The sequence below is a fragment of the Accipiter gentilis genome, chromosome 19 (assembly GCF_929443795.1).
Source record: "Accipiter gentilis chromosome 19, bAccGen1.1, whole genome shotgun sequence".
Classification (NCBI taxonomy): Eukaryota; Metazoa; Chordata; class Aves; order Accipitriformes; family Accipitridae; genus Astur; species Astur gentilis.
Window position 1 is genome coordinate 12450115 of NC_064898.1, and position 18530 is coordinate 12468644.

General features: G+C 41.7%; 1 protein-coding gene across 2 annotated transcripts in view; it reads left to right on the top strand.

Annotated features, from left to right (window-relative positions):
- The window catches only part of PDGFD (platelet derived growth factor D), a 148080-nt gene that overhangs the window by 84484 nt on the left and 45066 nt on the right, over positions 1-18530 (top strand). For both annotated transcript variants that reach the window (XM_049823393.1, XM_049823394.1), the window contains exon 3: positions 4036-4216. In XM_049823393.1, the coding sequence (XP_049679350.1) occupies positions 4036-4216 (181 nt within the window). The remainder of the gene's footprint in view (positions 1-4035; positions 4217-18530) is intronic.

Below are 18530 nucleotides of genomic sequence, written 5' to 3' on the forward strand. Positions count from 1 at the left end.
AAAGTTTGCTAAGGGCTCCTTAACATGACCTTCGAGCTTAAGGGTTTGGCCGTTGGCATGAGACTGCAAACCAGAACCTGCATATCTCTGGCCAGGTCTGGGATGGCCCTGCCTGGAGGACAGACCTCCAAGTGTCCCTTCCAATCCAAAGTGGTCTTTGAGTTTATAAATAAACTGACCTGTCCTGGACTTGAAGCAGTTCTGGAAGGTTTTAGTCCTTCTATAATATTTTAAGCACGAGGCACTTGTACGCTCAAATCTAGCTACCTAACAACTCAGGTACTACTTTAATAGGTTTTTGACCTCTATCACCTCTGTCAAGGTTCAGCTGGGCAAACCCCATCTTTTTTCAGTAGGTGGAAGGCTCTGGGAGATGTGAGTGAGTAGGTATGTGTTTACATTGCAGTATGAGGGACAGATAAACATGCATTGGAAAACATAATTATGTGCTTCAAATTGTTTGTCTTTACTGGTATTCTTTACTGGTACAGTTTCTTTTAAAACCCTTAAATATATGTCTACAAACATCAGTGTACTCTGCATGCTAATATGTCTAATAAACTGTAATTACTATATCCTGGTTGCTTTGGTTTCCCCTTTTAAGCAAAAGCAACTATAAGCTCAGTTGATCTAGCTGATTAACCCAGGTGGAAAATTGCTTTGCATTAGCAGAGCACTGAGGTGAATCTTGCCAGCATTCACTAAAACAAGTGTAAATCTGGGGGGGGAGGTGTTCATATTTCTTTTATTCAGCTATCTGGTCTGTGGGAGAGAGCAGGCTCAAGATTCCCTTGCACTCCAAAAGGCAGATTGCTGTGATGCCACTTACATAAAATGCTCAAGTCTCAGCTTCCAGCTCTCTGCCTGATCATGTTGTTACTTACACCTTATCTATGCAGAGAACTGGGTTGTTAGGATTTCTGCACACCCAGCCTCTGCTTATCTTATCTCCTTTGTCAATTAATTTGCATTTATAGGGTTTGGCAGCTCTGCGGGGGTTTTACAGTGTGGATTTTTTTTTCTTGTTTTGCTTTTTTAGTTTTCTACATTACCAATAGAGAAAACCATTTCTGCAGGTTTACTTTCCATTTAGTAATAAAAGGATGAAGCCTGAAACTGGCTCTCCTTGCCTGTGCCTTGATGGTCTTGGCAGCTGCTGCTCTGGTGCTGTTGGTGGGAGATCAGCAGCAGAGTCAGTAATGACAAGTTACCTCCTAGCACTGCAAACGCTTTCCCAGATTGAGAGCCTAATGCATACAGAAGCAGCCTGTTAATATTTACAGAGTGGATAAACTGTGGCTGACCTTAAAGCATTGCAACTTTGAAGCAGAGGGCTAATTTACTGTGGAAAAAAAGATGAAGTATTCTCTGTCAAGAGCCCTTAAAGGTGGTGGCATGATGAGGGGATGTCAGGCCGTTACTGGCATTATGGGTTTGGACAGTCTTGGAAGACAGTCTACCTGCTTCTTCCAGAGCAGCTAATTTAGGATGCAGAGAGAAGCAAAGACTTCCATCATCCATAGTGCCTATAGAAGCTAGAGAAATACCACATTCTTTTCTGCAATAAAGCTTTCCCTGGAATTCCTGGAAGACCTTTATTTGTGTAGTATTATTTCCAGAGTGAGGAATTTCTCGGGCAGACAGCTCGTGATGGCTTTAAGCCTGTTAAGTACTGTGTGCATAGTTAGATTTTTTGCTAATGCTCAATATGTTTTTCAAAACTAGGTCCTTTCTGCAACTTTAGTCCCTGACAATCCCTGCAGTGCTGCTTTAGAGAGACAGCCAGGCATGTTTTAATTGAAATGAATGCTGAGAGCTGAGCATGTGCTTGAATGCTGTGCATATTGGACAAGTAATTCAGGACCTCTGCACCTTACCTTCCTTTTGTACTTGCTTTTGACCTTATGCTTTTTTTCCAGAAACTTCCTAGTGTTTTCTTTCGATTTTTCATTAAAGCTAATTACTGTAATTAACATACTATTAAGACTGAACTGATAGAAATTCATTCATGGCGAGGAATGAACAGGTATACTTTAGCAGAGCTGTTTCAGAAGAAGGGGAAATATTTGAGGTTTTACAGAATTTTCTGGAAGTGCTGTTAGCATTTTCACAGGCACTTGATAAAAGAGGATTCTGAAAAGCAATTAAATTACTCAGCCACTAAGGCTTCTTGGATGCACAGAAAAAAATGAGATTGCACCTACCTCCATGATTGTTGCAGCAAAGCCTCTGCTATTGAAAGCAGAAATAATCTCTGAAAGCCCATAGCTTTGCCCCATTTTTGGTAGCAGTTAGTCTGGCTCCTGGCCTCAAAAAGTGGGGAGGTCAGTCAGGACAATTTTCACCAAAGCCTACAAGGTTATCTTACGCTGAGAACTCTGCAACCCCTGTGTTACAATAAGCATTCACTGGCTGTCGTGCTACCCGGGGGCAGTGGTGGATGCTCGCGCGGGCAGCGCAGAGCTCTGCCCGGGTACCACCTCCATCACCATGAGGGAGTGGGACCAGAGGACAGTGGAGAGAGCCTGAGACACATTTACCTCTGTCTGGAACTAAACTTTGTAGCATTACCAAAAAAATGTATGTTTCAGCAGAGTCTGGGCAGTTTTAAGTGATTTGGTTATGGCAAATCTGTTATTTTCTGTTCTGTGCACTTTGGGGTTGGTGACTATAAAAGCAGCAGTGCTGATATTCTCAAGCCGCATAGTCCTTGCCTTTTTTTCACATGGGCTCTCAGCAGAAAAAGAAAAGCAGATCTGTTATTTACAGAGCTATTCAGCTCCCACAACTGGGCGGGGAGGCGGGCGCCTGGCCCGCAGACCCGGGGGGGAGTCGCACATTGCTAGTAAGAATCGGTTAACGGTCTTAAACTCCCTCTTTGGAGGGAGCACATGCTTTGATAATAAAAAACCTTTTCTGGTAAAGACCTCCAAAGTTCTAAGGCTTAACTGTACTGAAGGACGTGAGGGTGGCAGCTCTCCCTGTCTCTCGCTGCCTGCGCTCAACCTGCCCCTCTTGTCATCACCTCTCCCTCGCTGGCCGCAATGCGTGGGGCCTCGCTCTGGCTCCACAGATACCGAGGGACTGTTTTTCTCACAGACGTAGTGAGATCAGGACTTTATTCTCTGCCTCCTCTATTCTCCGGCTCAATAAATGACCCAAACCAGCGAATACGCGGGCCGTGGCAGCCAGTGCTGTCGCTGTGTTCCCCCGTCCCTGGGGTTTAGTGTCTGCTGCTCCTGGCAGAGCCCTCCTGGGGCTCAGAGCACCACGACTGTGGCACGGGTGCCTGGCCAAGTTGTGACCTTGCACAGGGCAAGACGTGCTGTTCCTTTGCCCCTGGTGACAGCACCCAGGCGAGCAGCGAAGGAATCCCCGCCACGGCACACAGAGCGCCAGCCTGCCCTTTTCGGCTTGAAAGATTGAAGTGAGTCTTTCCAAACCATCTAGCAGGAGCACCGTGCCACCTACGAGGAAGGAAGGTCCTAAAAAGCACCTTTCGGCAGCATGTGTGTCCCTCCAGCATCTCCCTTTGCCCCTGGCAGGGCCGCAGCCCGTCTCCAGCCTCCGGCAGGCGCAGCGTGCAGGAGCTGGTGGCTGCTGCTGCAGGGAGTTGGGGGACCACCAGAAAGTGCGCAAGTGCTTGCAGCTGCTCAGCTTGAGCAGCCTGCTGTAAATAGTATTTTATCAGGTCTCTAAATTATTTGTCAACTACATGAAACACAGTGCGTATGCTTACTGTGTTCTAAGCATGTTGCAAGTGTCTCTCACTGCTATTTTAACGTGGTAGAAAATACTGCCTGTCATTTTCCAGGAGCCCAAAAATCAGCCTTTTGAGCACTCGGGCAGTAGCTTGCAGCTTAGCGTATTTTGTGCTACACAAGCATGTCCACCGTTTGTAATATTTAGTCTGATGTTTTGCAGTAGAGAACGGGGGACAGTTGTCTTTGTGCCTCCAGCTGTGCTCCTGTCTATTAGCAGCCATCTTCTGTAACCAGAATTAGCAAAAAACTAATCTTTCAAACTGGTTCCCAGGTATGACTTTGTGGAAGTGGAAGATGTATCAGAGACCAGCACGGTTATACGAGGACGGTGGTGTGGACACAAGGAAGTACCTCCAAGAATAACATCAAGAACAAATCAGATAAAGATAACCTTCAAATCCGATGACTACTTTGTGGCTAAACCTGGATTCAAGATTTGTTACTCCCTTGTGGTAAGTCACCTAGCCGCGTCATGGGTGAGAGACAGATCGTAGTATAAAAGAGCATCAGTACGTGAAGACTGGGTGATGTAGCTAACTGCATTGGATCAAAACACTGATTGACTGAAAGTATTTCCATTCCAGCAGCTACATTAATACAGATCAAAGTATATTTGACATCCTGTCATTAAATATAGAATAAATTCAAGTCCAGGCCAAGATTTACACTGGTAACATGTTTCAGAAGTACTAACACTTTCTACACTGGGGCTGCACTGCCAGTGCCTTGACAGATGCTGCAGAAATAGCAAAGAAATGGCTGTGCTACAAACTCCTTTTTTATGTTCATTTGAGGTCGAATAAAAATACCTTTAGGGGTTATGGCTGTGATTCTGAGTTAGTTGCAGAGTAGTTTATTCTACATGCAATAAAATTCTACGTGTAAGACAATGTGCTAAGGCTCAGGCTGTATTTTTAACCACGTATAAACATGCCTCTTTGTGTATGCAGTGGCATTAGCAGTGTATCGTGTACTGTTTCAATGAGATGAAAACCTCCTCTTTTTTTATTTTGGTTTTGTCTTTAGGGAGCAGGAATGCTTATTGCTCTAAGTAAATTTTGATACAAATACATATTCCTTTGTATTGTCCTGATTAATATTATAATGCTTTTGGTGCAGTGTAGCTCGAAAGAGGCAGATTTTGCAAACACTCAGGAAATGGTAAGCATTAATTTATTATACTGTCATCATTATATTTTCATATCCATCACACTTCTTATTCCTTTTTTATTCAATCCACTGTTATTTAACAAGAATGAGAAAGCCTAGAATAGCAATAATGTTGATGGTATAACAGGAGAGATCCACTGTTTGAGTCATTTCATTTCAACCTCTCGGTTTTGCATGCATTTATCCCTATGCATGCTAAAAAGAGTCCATAAACAGCACATTGTCAAGACAAGTCTAAAGCTATAAAGATTGTGCTCCCCTGCATTTAAATTGTTAGACTTCTAGTGGAGTAAGGCATTGCACAGTGAGTAAACCCTGAGCTCTAATTTACTCTAATTTGAAGGTAATCTACTAAAACTAAAATTTGGGCAGAACAGTCTATGAAAGACCACTGGGCATGAAAATGAGACAGTGAAGCAGCCTGTCTTTACACTGCTTGTATTTCAGTGCAGCCACAAAAACTCTGCTGCATTTAGCAAGCTTTATTCCAGAACACGTACAGCTAGTCTGATAGTATTATGCTTTCCAAAAATGAACGTTATCACTCAAAACACAGGACTCTCTGCACTAGAAAGCTCAAAAAAGGCTACTGTATTTATCTAATTTCAAAACTATGAGTAAACAGAGAATTTTACACTCTAGCAAATTCAGAAGAATACTCTCCAAGTGCACCCTCTGAATGAAATACTATTTTATTTCTGAGAAGAGAACTGTACAGGTGATTAGTGGCGTTTGCGAGATGGGGGATGATATGTACTTAGCTGGTCTTCAGATTCCAAACCGTCCAACCTAAAACTGCAGGATTAATATTTAGCAGAGTCAGCCCTTATCCCATAGTCCCCACAGTCACTTGGAGCACAGTTCATAGATATGCTGAGCACTGCTGACCCCTGAAGGTTGAACTCATTGTGCATTTCTAGGCAGCAAAGGAGGGAGCATTAATGAAGCATGCAAAAACGTATGTTATTTTGTATCAGATGAAATGAAAGACCTTTACATTGCTTTTTTTTCTTTCCTTTGTAACCTTCTCCAAGACAAGGCTACTTCCGGGGGCTTTCTTGGAAAATGGTTCACAAGATATGTGCAAATCTTTTACTCCCTTGTTTCTTCTTATATTTGGAGCTTGGATCTGCATGGCAGCTGTTTATTTCTATACCAGACTCTGACTGATAATTTTCCAGAGAAAATTGAAGCAAGCAATTTGGAGAGTTCACTTGAGTTTATTGATCAGCCGCATCTCCTGAGTGTGGTGCCAGAATGGCTGGATGAATTTCTCCCCGTTACGCATGCAGCCAAACAACCTCGCAGCCTTGCTCTCTGGCCTTCTCATTTATGAATCTTCAAGGAAGTCAGTTAAGTTCACTTCATTTGATGCAGATCAAATTTTTACTTAGTTCAGCACTCTGCATGAGGCACAAATGAGGCACTGCAGAGCTTAGCAGAAACATACTTCATTATCTTCATGTACTTGTGTTTTTGCATTAACTTCACATTTCAGTACCATTTAGAGAAACAAAAAGGGATAATTTTTCTAGAGAAGACATAAGTTAGACTTGTATCCATGAAAATCACATTTGCCCTTGTGAAACAAGGCATGCAAAGCAAGGAACTCATATAAGATGAAGAGGCTCAGTCGCTCAGGCCAGTGGGATTAGAATTCAAAGTAACTCTGGAAAATTAGACTGAAAAAAATACAAGAATGTATTTAACAGGGCAACCTTGAAAGCCATATGCATGCATGGGAGTAATTAACTGTCCCAATATAGGAGAAGGGACAATGGTCAAAAGGAGCAGATCTGTGAAATTAGTCTGACCATCTAAACGCAGCATTCAGCAACTTTTTCTTGCCAAGGCTGGCTCCCTCCACCTTCTTCCTCCTCCTCTCCTTGCATCCCCTGCCCTGTGGCACCTCTGCCTCTGCCCTCCCCTCTGTGGATCTGAGGGACTAGGAAGGCTGGAGGGGGAGCAGTGAGGATGGTTTTGGAAGGAAGGGGGAGATCCCACATGCTGCTGCCTGTTGCCTGTCCCTGATCTGCTCTTTCCCCATGAAGCCTTAAGATTCCCTGGGGTGGGAGCTCCAGGGTGGACCTAACTCCAGGAGTTGAGCTGAGTGTGCCCCACTGCTTATCCCAACATGAATAAGAGTCAAAAGTGTCCTAAGCTGGCTGGAAAAAGTCACTCCTACCCTGTGCTGTCTGTGATGGTGCAGAAGTAGGTAAATAGGTGCAGCTGGTGGCTGGTGTCTACAGACACTTCGCATTCAAAGTCCCCAGTTGTAGCTGTGCGGTTTGCTGGCTTAGCCTGGGTATCCACACAGAGAAATGTCTCCCTCGAACCTCTGTAAAAATTGTCTTCCCCTTCAAGCTTCACAGACCTAGAGCAAAAATGGTCTGGAGCAAGCCCTGGACAGCTATTAGGCATGAGCCTGACTTAGCTGCAACTTTTTTTGAGATTTCCTGCCCTTATCACTTAAAGTGCTTATTTCTAAATTATTTTTTTTTATTATTTTTTATTTTTTTTTTTGCTTTTCCTGATTGAGTTGCCTTAGAAACATCAGTTTGCAGTATAGGAGGCACTGAGGTATTCCAGGTGTTTTTTTCTCACACGTTATATAATTTCTTACTCTAAGGACATAGTGTTTCACATTAAACACAGTAGAAATAAGTGATACAGAGGAAGATAAGTAATCTTAGGTTACTTGCACAGTTGCTAGAGGGGAGGTAGGCATTGTCATGAGAAAGGCCCCTGGGTTGCACACCTTAAAGTAGCTGATGTGAATATTCCGCATTGCCACAAATGTAAAATTTCATTCCACCACTGCTTGCAGTGCAGTCACCTCAACTGAGGGATCTTGCATGTAGTGGGTAAGTATTCAATAATTACTAAAAATACTGCATCAATTATTTTGAGATGTAGGAATGTAAATTAAGTTACACTGCTACACATGGAAATAATCTTTGCTTGATTGAAGTAATTTTATACTATTCCCTTTTTCCTTCTGAAGTGAAATTCTTCCAATGTCCTAATTCTGGAAGTACATTAGCATGGACATTTACTAAAATAATCTAGGAACTCATTCAGGAACATGTTCCAACAATAAAGGTGAATGTTTTGAATTAAAATTCCTGCATCTAATTTCATTTTAATGAGACAACTAGAAAATGTTGGATTCCATTTGGTAATTAAAAACATTATTTTGAGTTTATTGTAAAAGGCATATATTTGTTATACATTTCTAACAGTAAATTGTTATTGCCTTACTAATTGTTTTGCTAATCCTAAATGAAATCTGTATGTTGGAACTTTGACGAAAATCATTATTGGAAACAAGAGCTACAAAAAAGCTAGGAACATATGTGTATGTATATGTACAAACATGCATATATACAAAGATGTAAGGTTAAAAAAATATGTATTTATATATACATCTTTTTACATATATACACATATATATGTTCTTTTACCTTTCTTTTCTTTATAATATCATTCATGGCTAGGAAGCATCACATGGCATTAAGAGCAATATTTACTTATTTGGGAATTGTAAACCAACAGTGGTGGACAGGTGGTGCTAAAGAGAACGTAAGTGCGTTTGTCCCAGGATAAACTTATGTGTCAAAATGTGTATCAGTGTGTTAGATCATTGCATAATTTTGCTTGTTTGAAATGACATTTTTTGAATGAAGGAGCCATAAAGAAATTAATGGAATGGAGGGGGGACACGGACTTTGGGGTTTGATCCATCATGTGGAATTTACAGAGAAGTAGCTTTCTGCTAAACACCCAGGCCATGGGTCACCACTCATATGATCAAAAAAAGAGCGTTGGTCACAAAGTGGGGTAAGACACCACAGTCTAATAAAATTTAGTTACTTTCCCATGCAAAAAATATTGCCCAGTCAAAGTTAGTTAAAATACTAAACTTAAACTCTTTGATACTTGCCTGTTAAGCTCACAAGAAAACAACACAAATTCAAAGCACAATCAGAAAATGAAAATGGGCAGAATAAGAACCCGATCTTGATACTTATACTCACAGTCACTCTGAATTAGGTGACTGGCTGCCTGTATTTTACCAGATTTGTTTGCACAAGTAGTGCAGCATCAGACTGCAGGTTTTTTAAATAAATCAATAAATAAACTCCCTTGTAAGAGTTAATGTGATCACAAAAAGATTCAGCCACTAGTGTGAATACAGATTCCTAAAGACCATAAACGATGATTAAATCTTTATCACCAGCCACAGAGCTGAATCCAGCCCAGAAGCTGCAGGAGTCTTTGCTGCTGTGCTTCTGTTTCAGCTTGTCACTTCTTTCACAGAATAGACTTTTCATTTCTGTCTCCAGGACAAAATACGCTGCCTGAAAACCCATATAATATATCTCATGTGACAACAGGCATGATAATGGTGCATGAATACCTTCCCTGCTTTTAGATAATCCACAGAAGGAATCCCAGTAAATTGCTGGGGGTACAAAAGGGGAGGAATGGGTTGGGGGGGAATGTCTTGGTTAATAAAGTGGTTGAACATGAAATAGATCTCACGATGAAGAAGCAAGAGCTTACACATGGAAGCTTTATCAGTTGTGCTACTCTTTCTCTGATTTCAGTTCTGAATGTCTGTCTATGCTAGACAGCAAAGATTTTTTTATAAATACAACCCATGTGCAAAACTCCTAGCAATCTATATGATGAAACTTCTGTTTTCTTAAGTTCTGGCAGAAAAGTATTATTTTCTGTGTTTTTGCTCAAGGCATACCATCTTCATAAAGTTATCAGCCAGAGGCTCAACTTTCAGGAGAGAAGTAATTAAGTTCTTTCTAATTAGATAAAACTTGCTCAAAATCTCTAACATTCCTTCCCCAACTTTACATAACCAGAGGATTTAAGAGATTATCTATGCACAATTTTTCATATATAATGTTTTAAAAAGCAATATAAAACAGAAGCATGTTAAAAAGAGAGATTGTGCCCCAGTGCATCTTGAGACATGGAGCATCTCGGAGTAATTTTATATGGGGAGGAGGAGTGCTTTCCATTGAATGAAGGTTCCTGAGAATCCAGCAAGCCTCAATCTGCTGCTCAATTCATCTCACAGGACCTAACCTGTCCTTCAGCAGGGGTTGATGAAGAAAGGAGAGTGGTGTGGTAGACAAGCCAGGCAGTGTGGTAGGCAGGGACTGCCAGTTCTCCCAGCACTCAGAGCAGAACAAAAGGTAGTGAGGGATACAAAGAAGCAAAACTGGGAATCAGATAGCTTGGCAATAAGGAAATGGCATTCTTGGGTTGAGAAGGCACGTCTGGACGAGAAGTTTCACAGGCAGCATTGGCTGTTCCAGGGGCAGCCGAAGTTCCTAATTGAAAGTTTCATTCCAACATTTGCATCTAACCAAGAACTATTTCTCCCTCCAACGTCCTATTGCACCTTCCAAAACCTCAAACCTTTACTGCCTAACTGCTAAGTCTTGCCCGCCCCATCTCCTCAGGTGGAAAACCTTGCAGGTTTTCAAGCCTGAGACCCGCCAGCTGAATGCAACGTATGAGTCAGAGGGAGCCTAGGGGCTGCAGCCAAACCTATGACCTGACCCAACACTTCACAGTCAGTTGTCCCAGACTGCATCTTCTCCCAGTTTTCCCTAGACTGTGTTCTAATGTAGTCCTTCTCTTGGCCAGTCTTTTCTGAAGGTCTAATGCTCCTTCCACGTTTACTCTTGTCTCAGACACAAAGATTGGTCCCAATCCTTCTACTATCTGACTCTGTTTTTTAAGTTTCATTAGGAGTGTCCCTGTCTTGTGTCCTAATTTCTAAAGCTATTTGTAAGTCAGAGATGACACTGATAAGAGAGTGGTAAACAAAAGTAGGTTTCAGGTAGAAGAGGAATCACCTACCAGCTTGGTGTCAGAGGATGCTACAGGTACTAGAGGGAAGGACTGACATAGGATCATCCAGGAAAGGCAATGAAACAGCGGCAACTGCAAGTACAAGGGAGGAGAGTTAAGTGTAGTCCAAGTTCAGAAATAAAGGTAATTGTGGATAAGGCAAGCACACACAATGGAAGAGGCAAGTCCACAGAGAGAGAGAAGGCAGCAGAAATGCCAAAATGCAATGGGCAGAGAGGCAAAAGAAGCCCCAAACAAGCAAAGGTTCTTGAAAGCTGAAAGGAAAAATAAAAAAGCTAAAGAACAGAGAGGGTGTAATTGATGATATCAAACTTAGCAAATGCATCATGAAAGATGAGGAAGAAGAAGCCTTCCCTCTTTACCAGGAAGATGTCCACATGTCACTTGTTCATTACAGTAATATGAAATCAGTTTCAGTTGGACTGAAGAAGGGTGAATGGCAATTAAGGAAACATTTTTAACAAGCGAATGAAGGGGAAGAGGGATTTGTGTAAACCAAAGGAGTTGCAGTGGCATAGTTAGGAAGGAAAGGAGGCAAATGAATCAGAGATTTTAAACAGGCAGTGGACCTGAAATAGGAAAGACTGGGTCTGGGAGAGGAGGGAGGGCAGGTGTGGATTGGGTAGAAAGCAGGGCAAAAGTAGGGCCATTTCGCTAGATCAGCCTCTTTTGGCAAAACCTGTGACTGTGAACTTCAGCGATAGTAAGGCTGGGTTTGGGGATGTTTCAAAAGTGAAAAGAGTCCGTCAGGAACATGGGTGAGGAATTGAGTTATGGCCAGGGAAGTACAGACCTTCTGGGACGGAAGATACCAAAACCAGAAGCAGCAGGACCCAGTAAGCACACAGAAGCCCCTGGAAGCTGTCAGACTTCAACTGATAAAACAGTTGTTTTAATCAGAAAGGAAAACAGACCTTAGTGTCTGTGTTTTCCCAGCTGCAAGCATGTGTGCCTGAAAGTTCTGTTGTTTCAACAGCATGGTGGAGAATTGGCCATTTGCTCTCCTCCACCCCTGATTTGTTGCCAGCTCAAAGTGTGGTCCTTTGCAGGACGTTGTCATCGATCTGTCTTAAACCAACAGCAATCCTGTTGATGTCCCATTCCTGTTGAAAATGCTACATCTTTAATCCAGTAGTGTGTTATGCACTGTTTGAGAATTCAACAAACTTGTGGCAGCAGCCAAGGACAAGAAAATGTAGCGCTTTACATCTTCAAAGGATTACACAAACACAAGCATGTTATTTTCAAATCCAGTATCCTGTCCCAAATAGTTGACTCTAACAAGACTTAGAAGCATTGTTCATTTAGGACAGCTTTAGATTTTGAAGGACTGCATTTCCTGCTGGCAGTACCTACCTGTTTTAAGAATTCCTGAGGAAGTCAGTGACCCAGAGAAAATTCCTACTTTTCCAAGGTAAGTTAGAGATACAAAGACAAAAACAGAGAAAGACCATCACTTGCAGTACTAACAAGGTTACCCATGTTAGAAAAATTAAATCATAGTTTATTCTTTTTAGAAGCTCAAAAGCCTTATTCAACATCAATGTAATTTCTTGCAAAATACAGCAGAAGCAAATTGGAAGGTGCAAATTCCAAGAAGCACACAACCATATTAGTAATGAGATCAAACAACTACATAGCGTATGAGAATAGTGGATAAGGGCCACAGGAATGTTGTAGTTGTTGGGAAGTGTGTAATACTGGCAGAATAGTGACTTTGTTTTTTTAATTAAATGAATGAAGGGGACCCCAGTCTCATAGCAACTGGCCATGATCTTGCCACTGTATGGCTAAGTGAGGGGACGTGTGAAGATGCATGGTGAGTTGTCTGTGCCTTCAGCTTGCATGCCCATACTGCTTCCCAGTTCATAATCAGTTTCTAGTCCTAACATACCTGGATACATAAAAAAATTCTGGATGAAAGTTAATCTTTTCCCTGTTCTTCAAACGTCAGCTAGGCTCAAGCAATCTCTGTTAAATAAAAATACAGAGTACACTACAAGTAGACTTTCAGCAAGCCAGAGTTCATGAATTACTGGTCAGTGGCAAAACTGTTCTATTGGACAAGTAGGAAATGAAACCCATCCTCAAACTGGTTGGAAAGCTCTTAAGTAACCATTGATAATTAGGGAAATAAATCAATGATTTGTAAAGTCCTGTGAATGAGTGGTGGTTAAAAATGCATGGAGGATATTCAAGATATTTTTGTATTAAAACTACTATGGGCAAATCTAGTTTTAAAAAGGATTTATTACGTCAGGCTTTTTTTAGAGCTTGCAAGTCTTAAAATCAGTAATTCTACTTATCACGTATGTTGGACAGCTTTTTCAGGATATTCATAAAGCAATATTCTTAATTAACATTAAACATGCATTTGTAGCAAAAAGTAAGAATGGATCCAGAACTGAAAATTGTAATGCATGAAATGAAAGGGTACATTTTCTGTGCCATAATAAGTGTAACATAGGAGAGGACAAAGGCCATCCTGTTCCCTGACTTTGCTTCCCATATCTGTGTAACCAAACGGAAAATATCAATAGCTTGGACATGATATTTCGACACTGCAATAGGGACAGACCAATAGCAGCCTTAATACAGCTCCTGTTAGAAGACATGGACAGACCTTGTAGCTAATTTATCTGCTTAGAGTTGACCATTAGGAGGGCACAAGAAGGAGAGATGGAAAATACAGTAGCAAACTGGACGTGCCACAAACACCCCATTAGTGCTGCTGGTGCATGTGTGGATGTCTCTGTGTCTACACTGAAGAGGAAGGTTAAATCCAACCATTCTCACCTTAGTTTACCCTGAACCACACATCAGTATGTATGAATATGAGGTGAGTTTACACTGTCAGACTTTTTTAACAACACTCATCAACCTGTCCATCACAAGGGAAGAGCAAGTGGCCTGTTCTTTCCATTTCCATGCTCTGTTCCTGTTGAGCAGCCTCTGCTCCAGATTTTCCACAAAAGGCAAAGGTGCAGCCTAACTTTAATGTATGCCAACTGTGTTGGAGAAGAGTAGGAAGTCAATCTCCTTTCAGAATTTTCTCCTGTCAGACTTCCAGAGGAAGTGACTGGTGAATTGAAACATGCTAGACCTCCAACCTGCACTGAGGAATTTGTGAAAATCCATCACAGCAGATGTTGGTTGCAAGTTGTCTTTTAAATCAAAACAAGAATTGCATGTCTTCACTCTCCTGTGGAGAGGTGGGCTCCTAGGCTCGACTTCATGTTTTGTATTCTACCAATACTGTTTATTTGACTTTGTGTCAATGTTATCTTACAAAGCCTGGCAACACAATGCTGTTCTTGTACTGTCCGAGCCCAAGTTTGGGTTGCAGGGTCTTTTGCAATCTTAGCACTATTCAATGTGTTTTGCCTTGTTTGTTGCAACAGCTGTAACTGCTGGAAAATACTTAGAGCCCTGGATCAAATGATACTGATTGTTTTGAGATTTCTAAGTCTAAATTTAGGGGGGTTGTAGGCTTTTTTGTTGTTGTTCAGTAATGTGTGATGCAGCCAAACCTAGAATCTGTTAATTTAAAGATATGAGGTCATTCAGCCCATTTTTCTCTAAGGACAAGAATTTTCTGTATTGCAAATTCATTGGTTGTTCATCTAGTATCATTTTTAAGTATAACAAGCACAGGAGCATACCTCACAGGAGATTAAACCATAGACTAATAAATCAGTGTTGGAAAGACATTTTTTCTTTGATAATCAGTTTTAATTTTCCTTTTTTTTTATGCCATACCATTGCCTGAGATTATATTCCTTCCTAATTTACGATAACGAAGTCTGTTCTCTTTGTCATGGGTGTTTATCTCCTTCCGATATTTGCAGAGTGCTCTCACATTTCTTTGCTTATTGCTTAGTCAAGCATTAATGTCCATATTTAGCTTTTAATCTTTCCCAAAAATTCAGGCTATCCAATCCCCTCAGAGTTTTTGATGTTCTTTTCAAAACTCCCCCAGATTTTCCCAGCTTTTTACAATGTCTCTGTGGTATTGAAGGCAGCTGAATCTGGTGGTTCAGGCATCACCAGGGCTGTGTTATGGGTGGAGTGTCACCTGCCACGGTACTGGGCTTAGGCAGATCTGTATGGCAGTGGCCAGTTCAGCTGCCCTAACACTGGGAATGTGTCTTTTAAGGTGTTTTCCTCTGTCAGCTCAGTCCGTCTTGGGAACTCAGTCAGTTCCCAAGTTTCCTAGGTTCCTCTTTCTGCTCAGCATGTAATTTAGGAACACATTAGGTTGCATTTTTCCGGGGTGAACTTTCCCCTTGCTGGGTTGTGATCATATTTGTGATTTTGCCATGTCCTCAGTGAAGTTGGCTGTGCCTGCTGTTGCATTGTCTGCAGGTTTGGACGCAGCGTCCTGGCCTCGGGGAGGGTGCTAGCCTCACAGCTGCAGCTCCGGGCCAGGCTCCACCGCTGCTTGGCCTGACACCTTCTCACAGCCTCAGGTCTTCCCACCTCAAAGACAGGCACAATGAGCCTTTGTAAAATGCCACAAGATTGCCTTCTGAAAGATGCTCCAGAGGCACACTGTGTTGTTCCTGCTTGCAGCCTGTGACACTGTGCCAGCTGGGTGGGCTGCATGGCCAAACTGAGACTGATGAATAAAGGGATTTGTCTGCTACGCTCTTTTATTTGGATGCTTGCTTTTTCTGTGCCTGCCAGACTTACCTGAGGTCATCTCTAGTTTAAGAAATCATGTGATTACAAAACAGATAACAGCAATCCCAGATTCCAAACCAGGAAGATGAAACAGCAAAAACTGGCTTCAGACCATGCCGAGCCACTTGCAACTGGTTTGGTGGGTGGGACAAGGCTGGTAGCTACTGTCATCCCTCTCCTCCTCCTTGGGCTGTATCATAACTGGAGCTCTTGGAATCTCTACACTTATTTTTAAAAATTTGTAGTCTTATTCTGGCTCTGCAGTTCCAGGCACCGGTCATCTGAGAAGGTCCTTCCTCCGTGCTGGAGAAGCTGGTGTGCTTGCAGGCTGGCACTGTTCTTTGCTCAGCACATTGCTTCTAGCTTCAATGACCTTCATGCTATACACCACATTTCCAAGGACAGTCATGGCGCTGTGTAAATCTGATTTGTATTTTCTATGCATACATCTTTATTAAATTTACAGCCTTCTGTTTTGCTCTGAGCACTTGATAAAGTCCATGCTTGTCTTTGTAATAACACAGATGACAGATATGTCACAGAGTGTTTCTGTTTTTCCCTTACACATGCATATTCACACACACATCTTTCCTTAGTTGCAGGGTTCCTGTCACTTTAGACTTGATAGGATAAATCTTACTAGAAAATTTTTGGCTAAATGACACTGTTACATAAAGTAAGCCCCTGCCTGGTGCTGAGCTTTGTGCTACTGAGCTGAACACCTCCTCAAACCCAGTACCTGTGTCGTTACCATAATCCTTTGCCTACCACCCCCTCTCTATTTTTCAACCCACACATTTCTCGCCATGCTGAACTGATTTTGAACATATATGCCGTGCCAAAATACAGATCTATCACATTTCCCGTCTCTTGTAATACCAAGAAAAATGCAGTTCTGTTTTCCTTGATTGTCAGTTTGATGACTAGTCAGTGCTTAATTAGAGAAGGTCTGAGCCTGTAACTACACAGGGTCAGATTTTGCAACTCATCTGCAGCACTGGAAGCTAAAAATAATTTTTAGATCTGTGGAATTTGTGTATCATGTCAGATCATTTTCAGCAGAATCAAATAACATCCAATTTTTCTGTGACCCTTAACAACAGGGGTTTTTTCATTTTAATAATTTTTGTTTGGGGAAATATTTTAATTGTACAAATAGATGTTTTGTTGCAGACAAAACTTATTTTCCAGGTCCACTTCTTTTCTTAATCTGCAGAAGACTTTATTTTTTAATAATACTTCTGATCTTGGCAGCTATAAAAATGCTTCCTTTTAATAAATATTTGTGTCCTGATGTATTTCTTAGGTGACGTGTGGTAAAAAATACTCTGTAATGCACGTTTTCCTCAGACCGTAGGAATCGGGCACCATGTTGTCTCACTGCGTGTTCTTGATTCTAGCCACCGTTGTTGTCCAACCGTCGGTCATATAATGAAGCATAAATACAAGCTCTTGCAGGATCAGACCCTCCAATAAAGAACTCTGTGTATCCCAAATTGTCAGCAAAGATTATTAAACAGGCTGGATGTGAGCCAAAGCATAGGCACAAGGTTGCCTGCACTCTCGTATTTTTAGCACGGCTAGTTTGGGGCCAGCATGGGCCTCGGGCTGTTTCCAATATGAGTTTGTTGTGGCCACTCTGTTTTGCAGGGTAATAGTTATGTCCTAGGACATGAGTCATACCATATCTCTACCTCATTTTATTTACTAATACAGATGTAGCCCAAAAATTCTTACATGGAGGTCAGTCTTTTCTTTCATTTTCTCATCACTGCTTGACAGCAGCATAAGTGATAGAGTTAACAGCATCTGTGAGCCCTGGGGTTCAATGTTTGGAGACTTATGGGTAATTTTAAAAGAGAAACTTATCTTTAAGAAAAAAAATAAAAAGAACAAGCAAACCCTTAAACTTGGGAAAATGGCCTAGAAAAAAAAGAGGCTAATTTTTCAACTGCTGTAAGGCAGGGTAAAACAACCACCTTTCGGCCACAAAAATTTATCTCACACCAAGGTCTGGCCAATAAAGTTGAAACAAAAAAAAAAAATGCTTGGAAGAACCTGGACACTATGAGAACAGGTAGTCTGACTGCTCTGTATGGTTTGTGTTGCATGCTGAAGAGGCTGCTGGTGATGGAAATAGGCTGCTGAAAACTTTGCTTTCTCTAGAAGTGAACAGAAATTGGGAATACTGTGTAGGTGTGGGTACCTAAACCAAACAGAAAGCAATTGCTGTTTTTACAGATGAGGTGAAACTTTTGCACCTGACTGGAAATGCAATCCTTATTTCAAAATGTGCATTGTACTACGTGTCTGTATTGCCTCTGAGCCACCTGTCCTCTAGGCAGTTATGATGAACACAAGGTCTTATGAGCTTATCTTACGCTTATGGTTAGTGAAGAGCCTGGATCTATCGGTCATATTCTTATTCAGACCTTCCACCCCTTTTCTGCATATGCATGGATACAGAAAAATTGGTATTATTAAGCTCTGAACGGAAAAAAAAAGAGCAGTCAGGGCAGATAAAATAAGGCAGCAGAAAATAGGACACTCTGCTCCCTATATATGTAATTTATCTCCATCAGAAATATGTGAAAGTAAACATTCTGCTTTCCCACCTTAGCAGCAACTTTGTGTTCCGGCATTGCTAGCTCAGTGCTGGTTCAGGTACATTTTCCATGTGCATTAAGAAATAGATTAAAAGCAGAGAAAATGCTTATAATGCCAGCACCTGTAATGTGGAAGATTGCATGGCTTCTGGTCTTCTGGTGGTACACTGGCTGCCCAGGAGGGTTGCTCATCCTGAACAAAAATGGACAGGGTGGCCAGGAGGGCTGTACTAAAACCAGCAGTGAAAACCGAACAGACTTTAGGTTTGGTACATTAAAAATGCTGTCCGGTGTTCAGGAAGGACTCAGAGTTTTTGAACCACGCAGCAAAGTTTTTCTGCTGGAGGGTGCGAGAACACTCTCCCCCTGTTTTCTCCCCATAAGCCTGCGTTGCTTATGGAGGTGG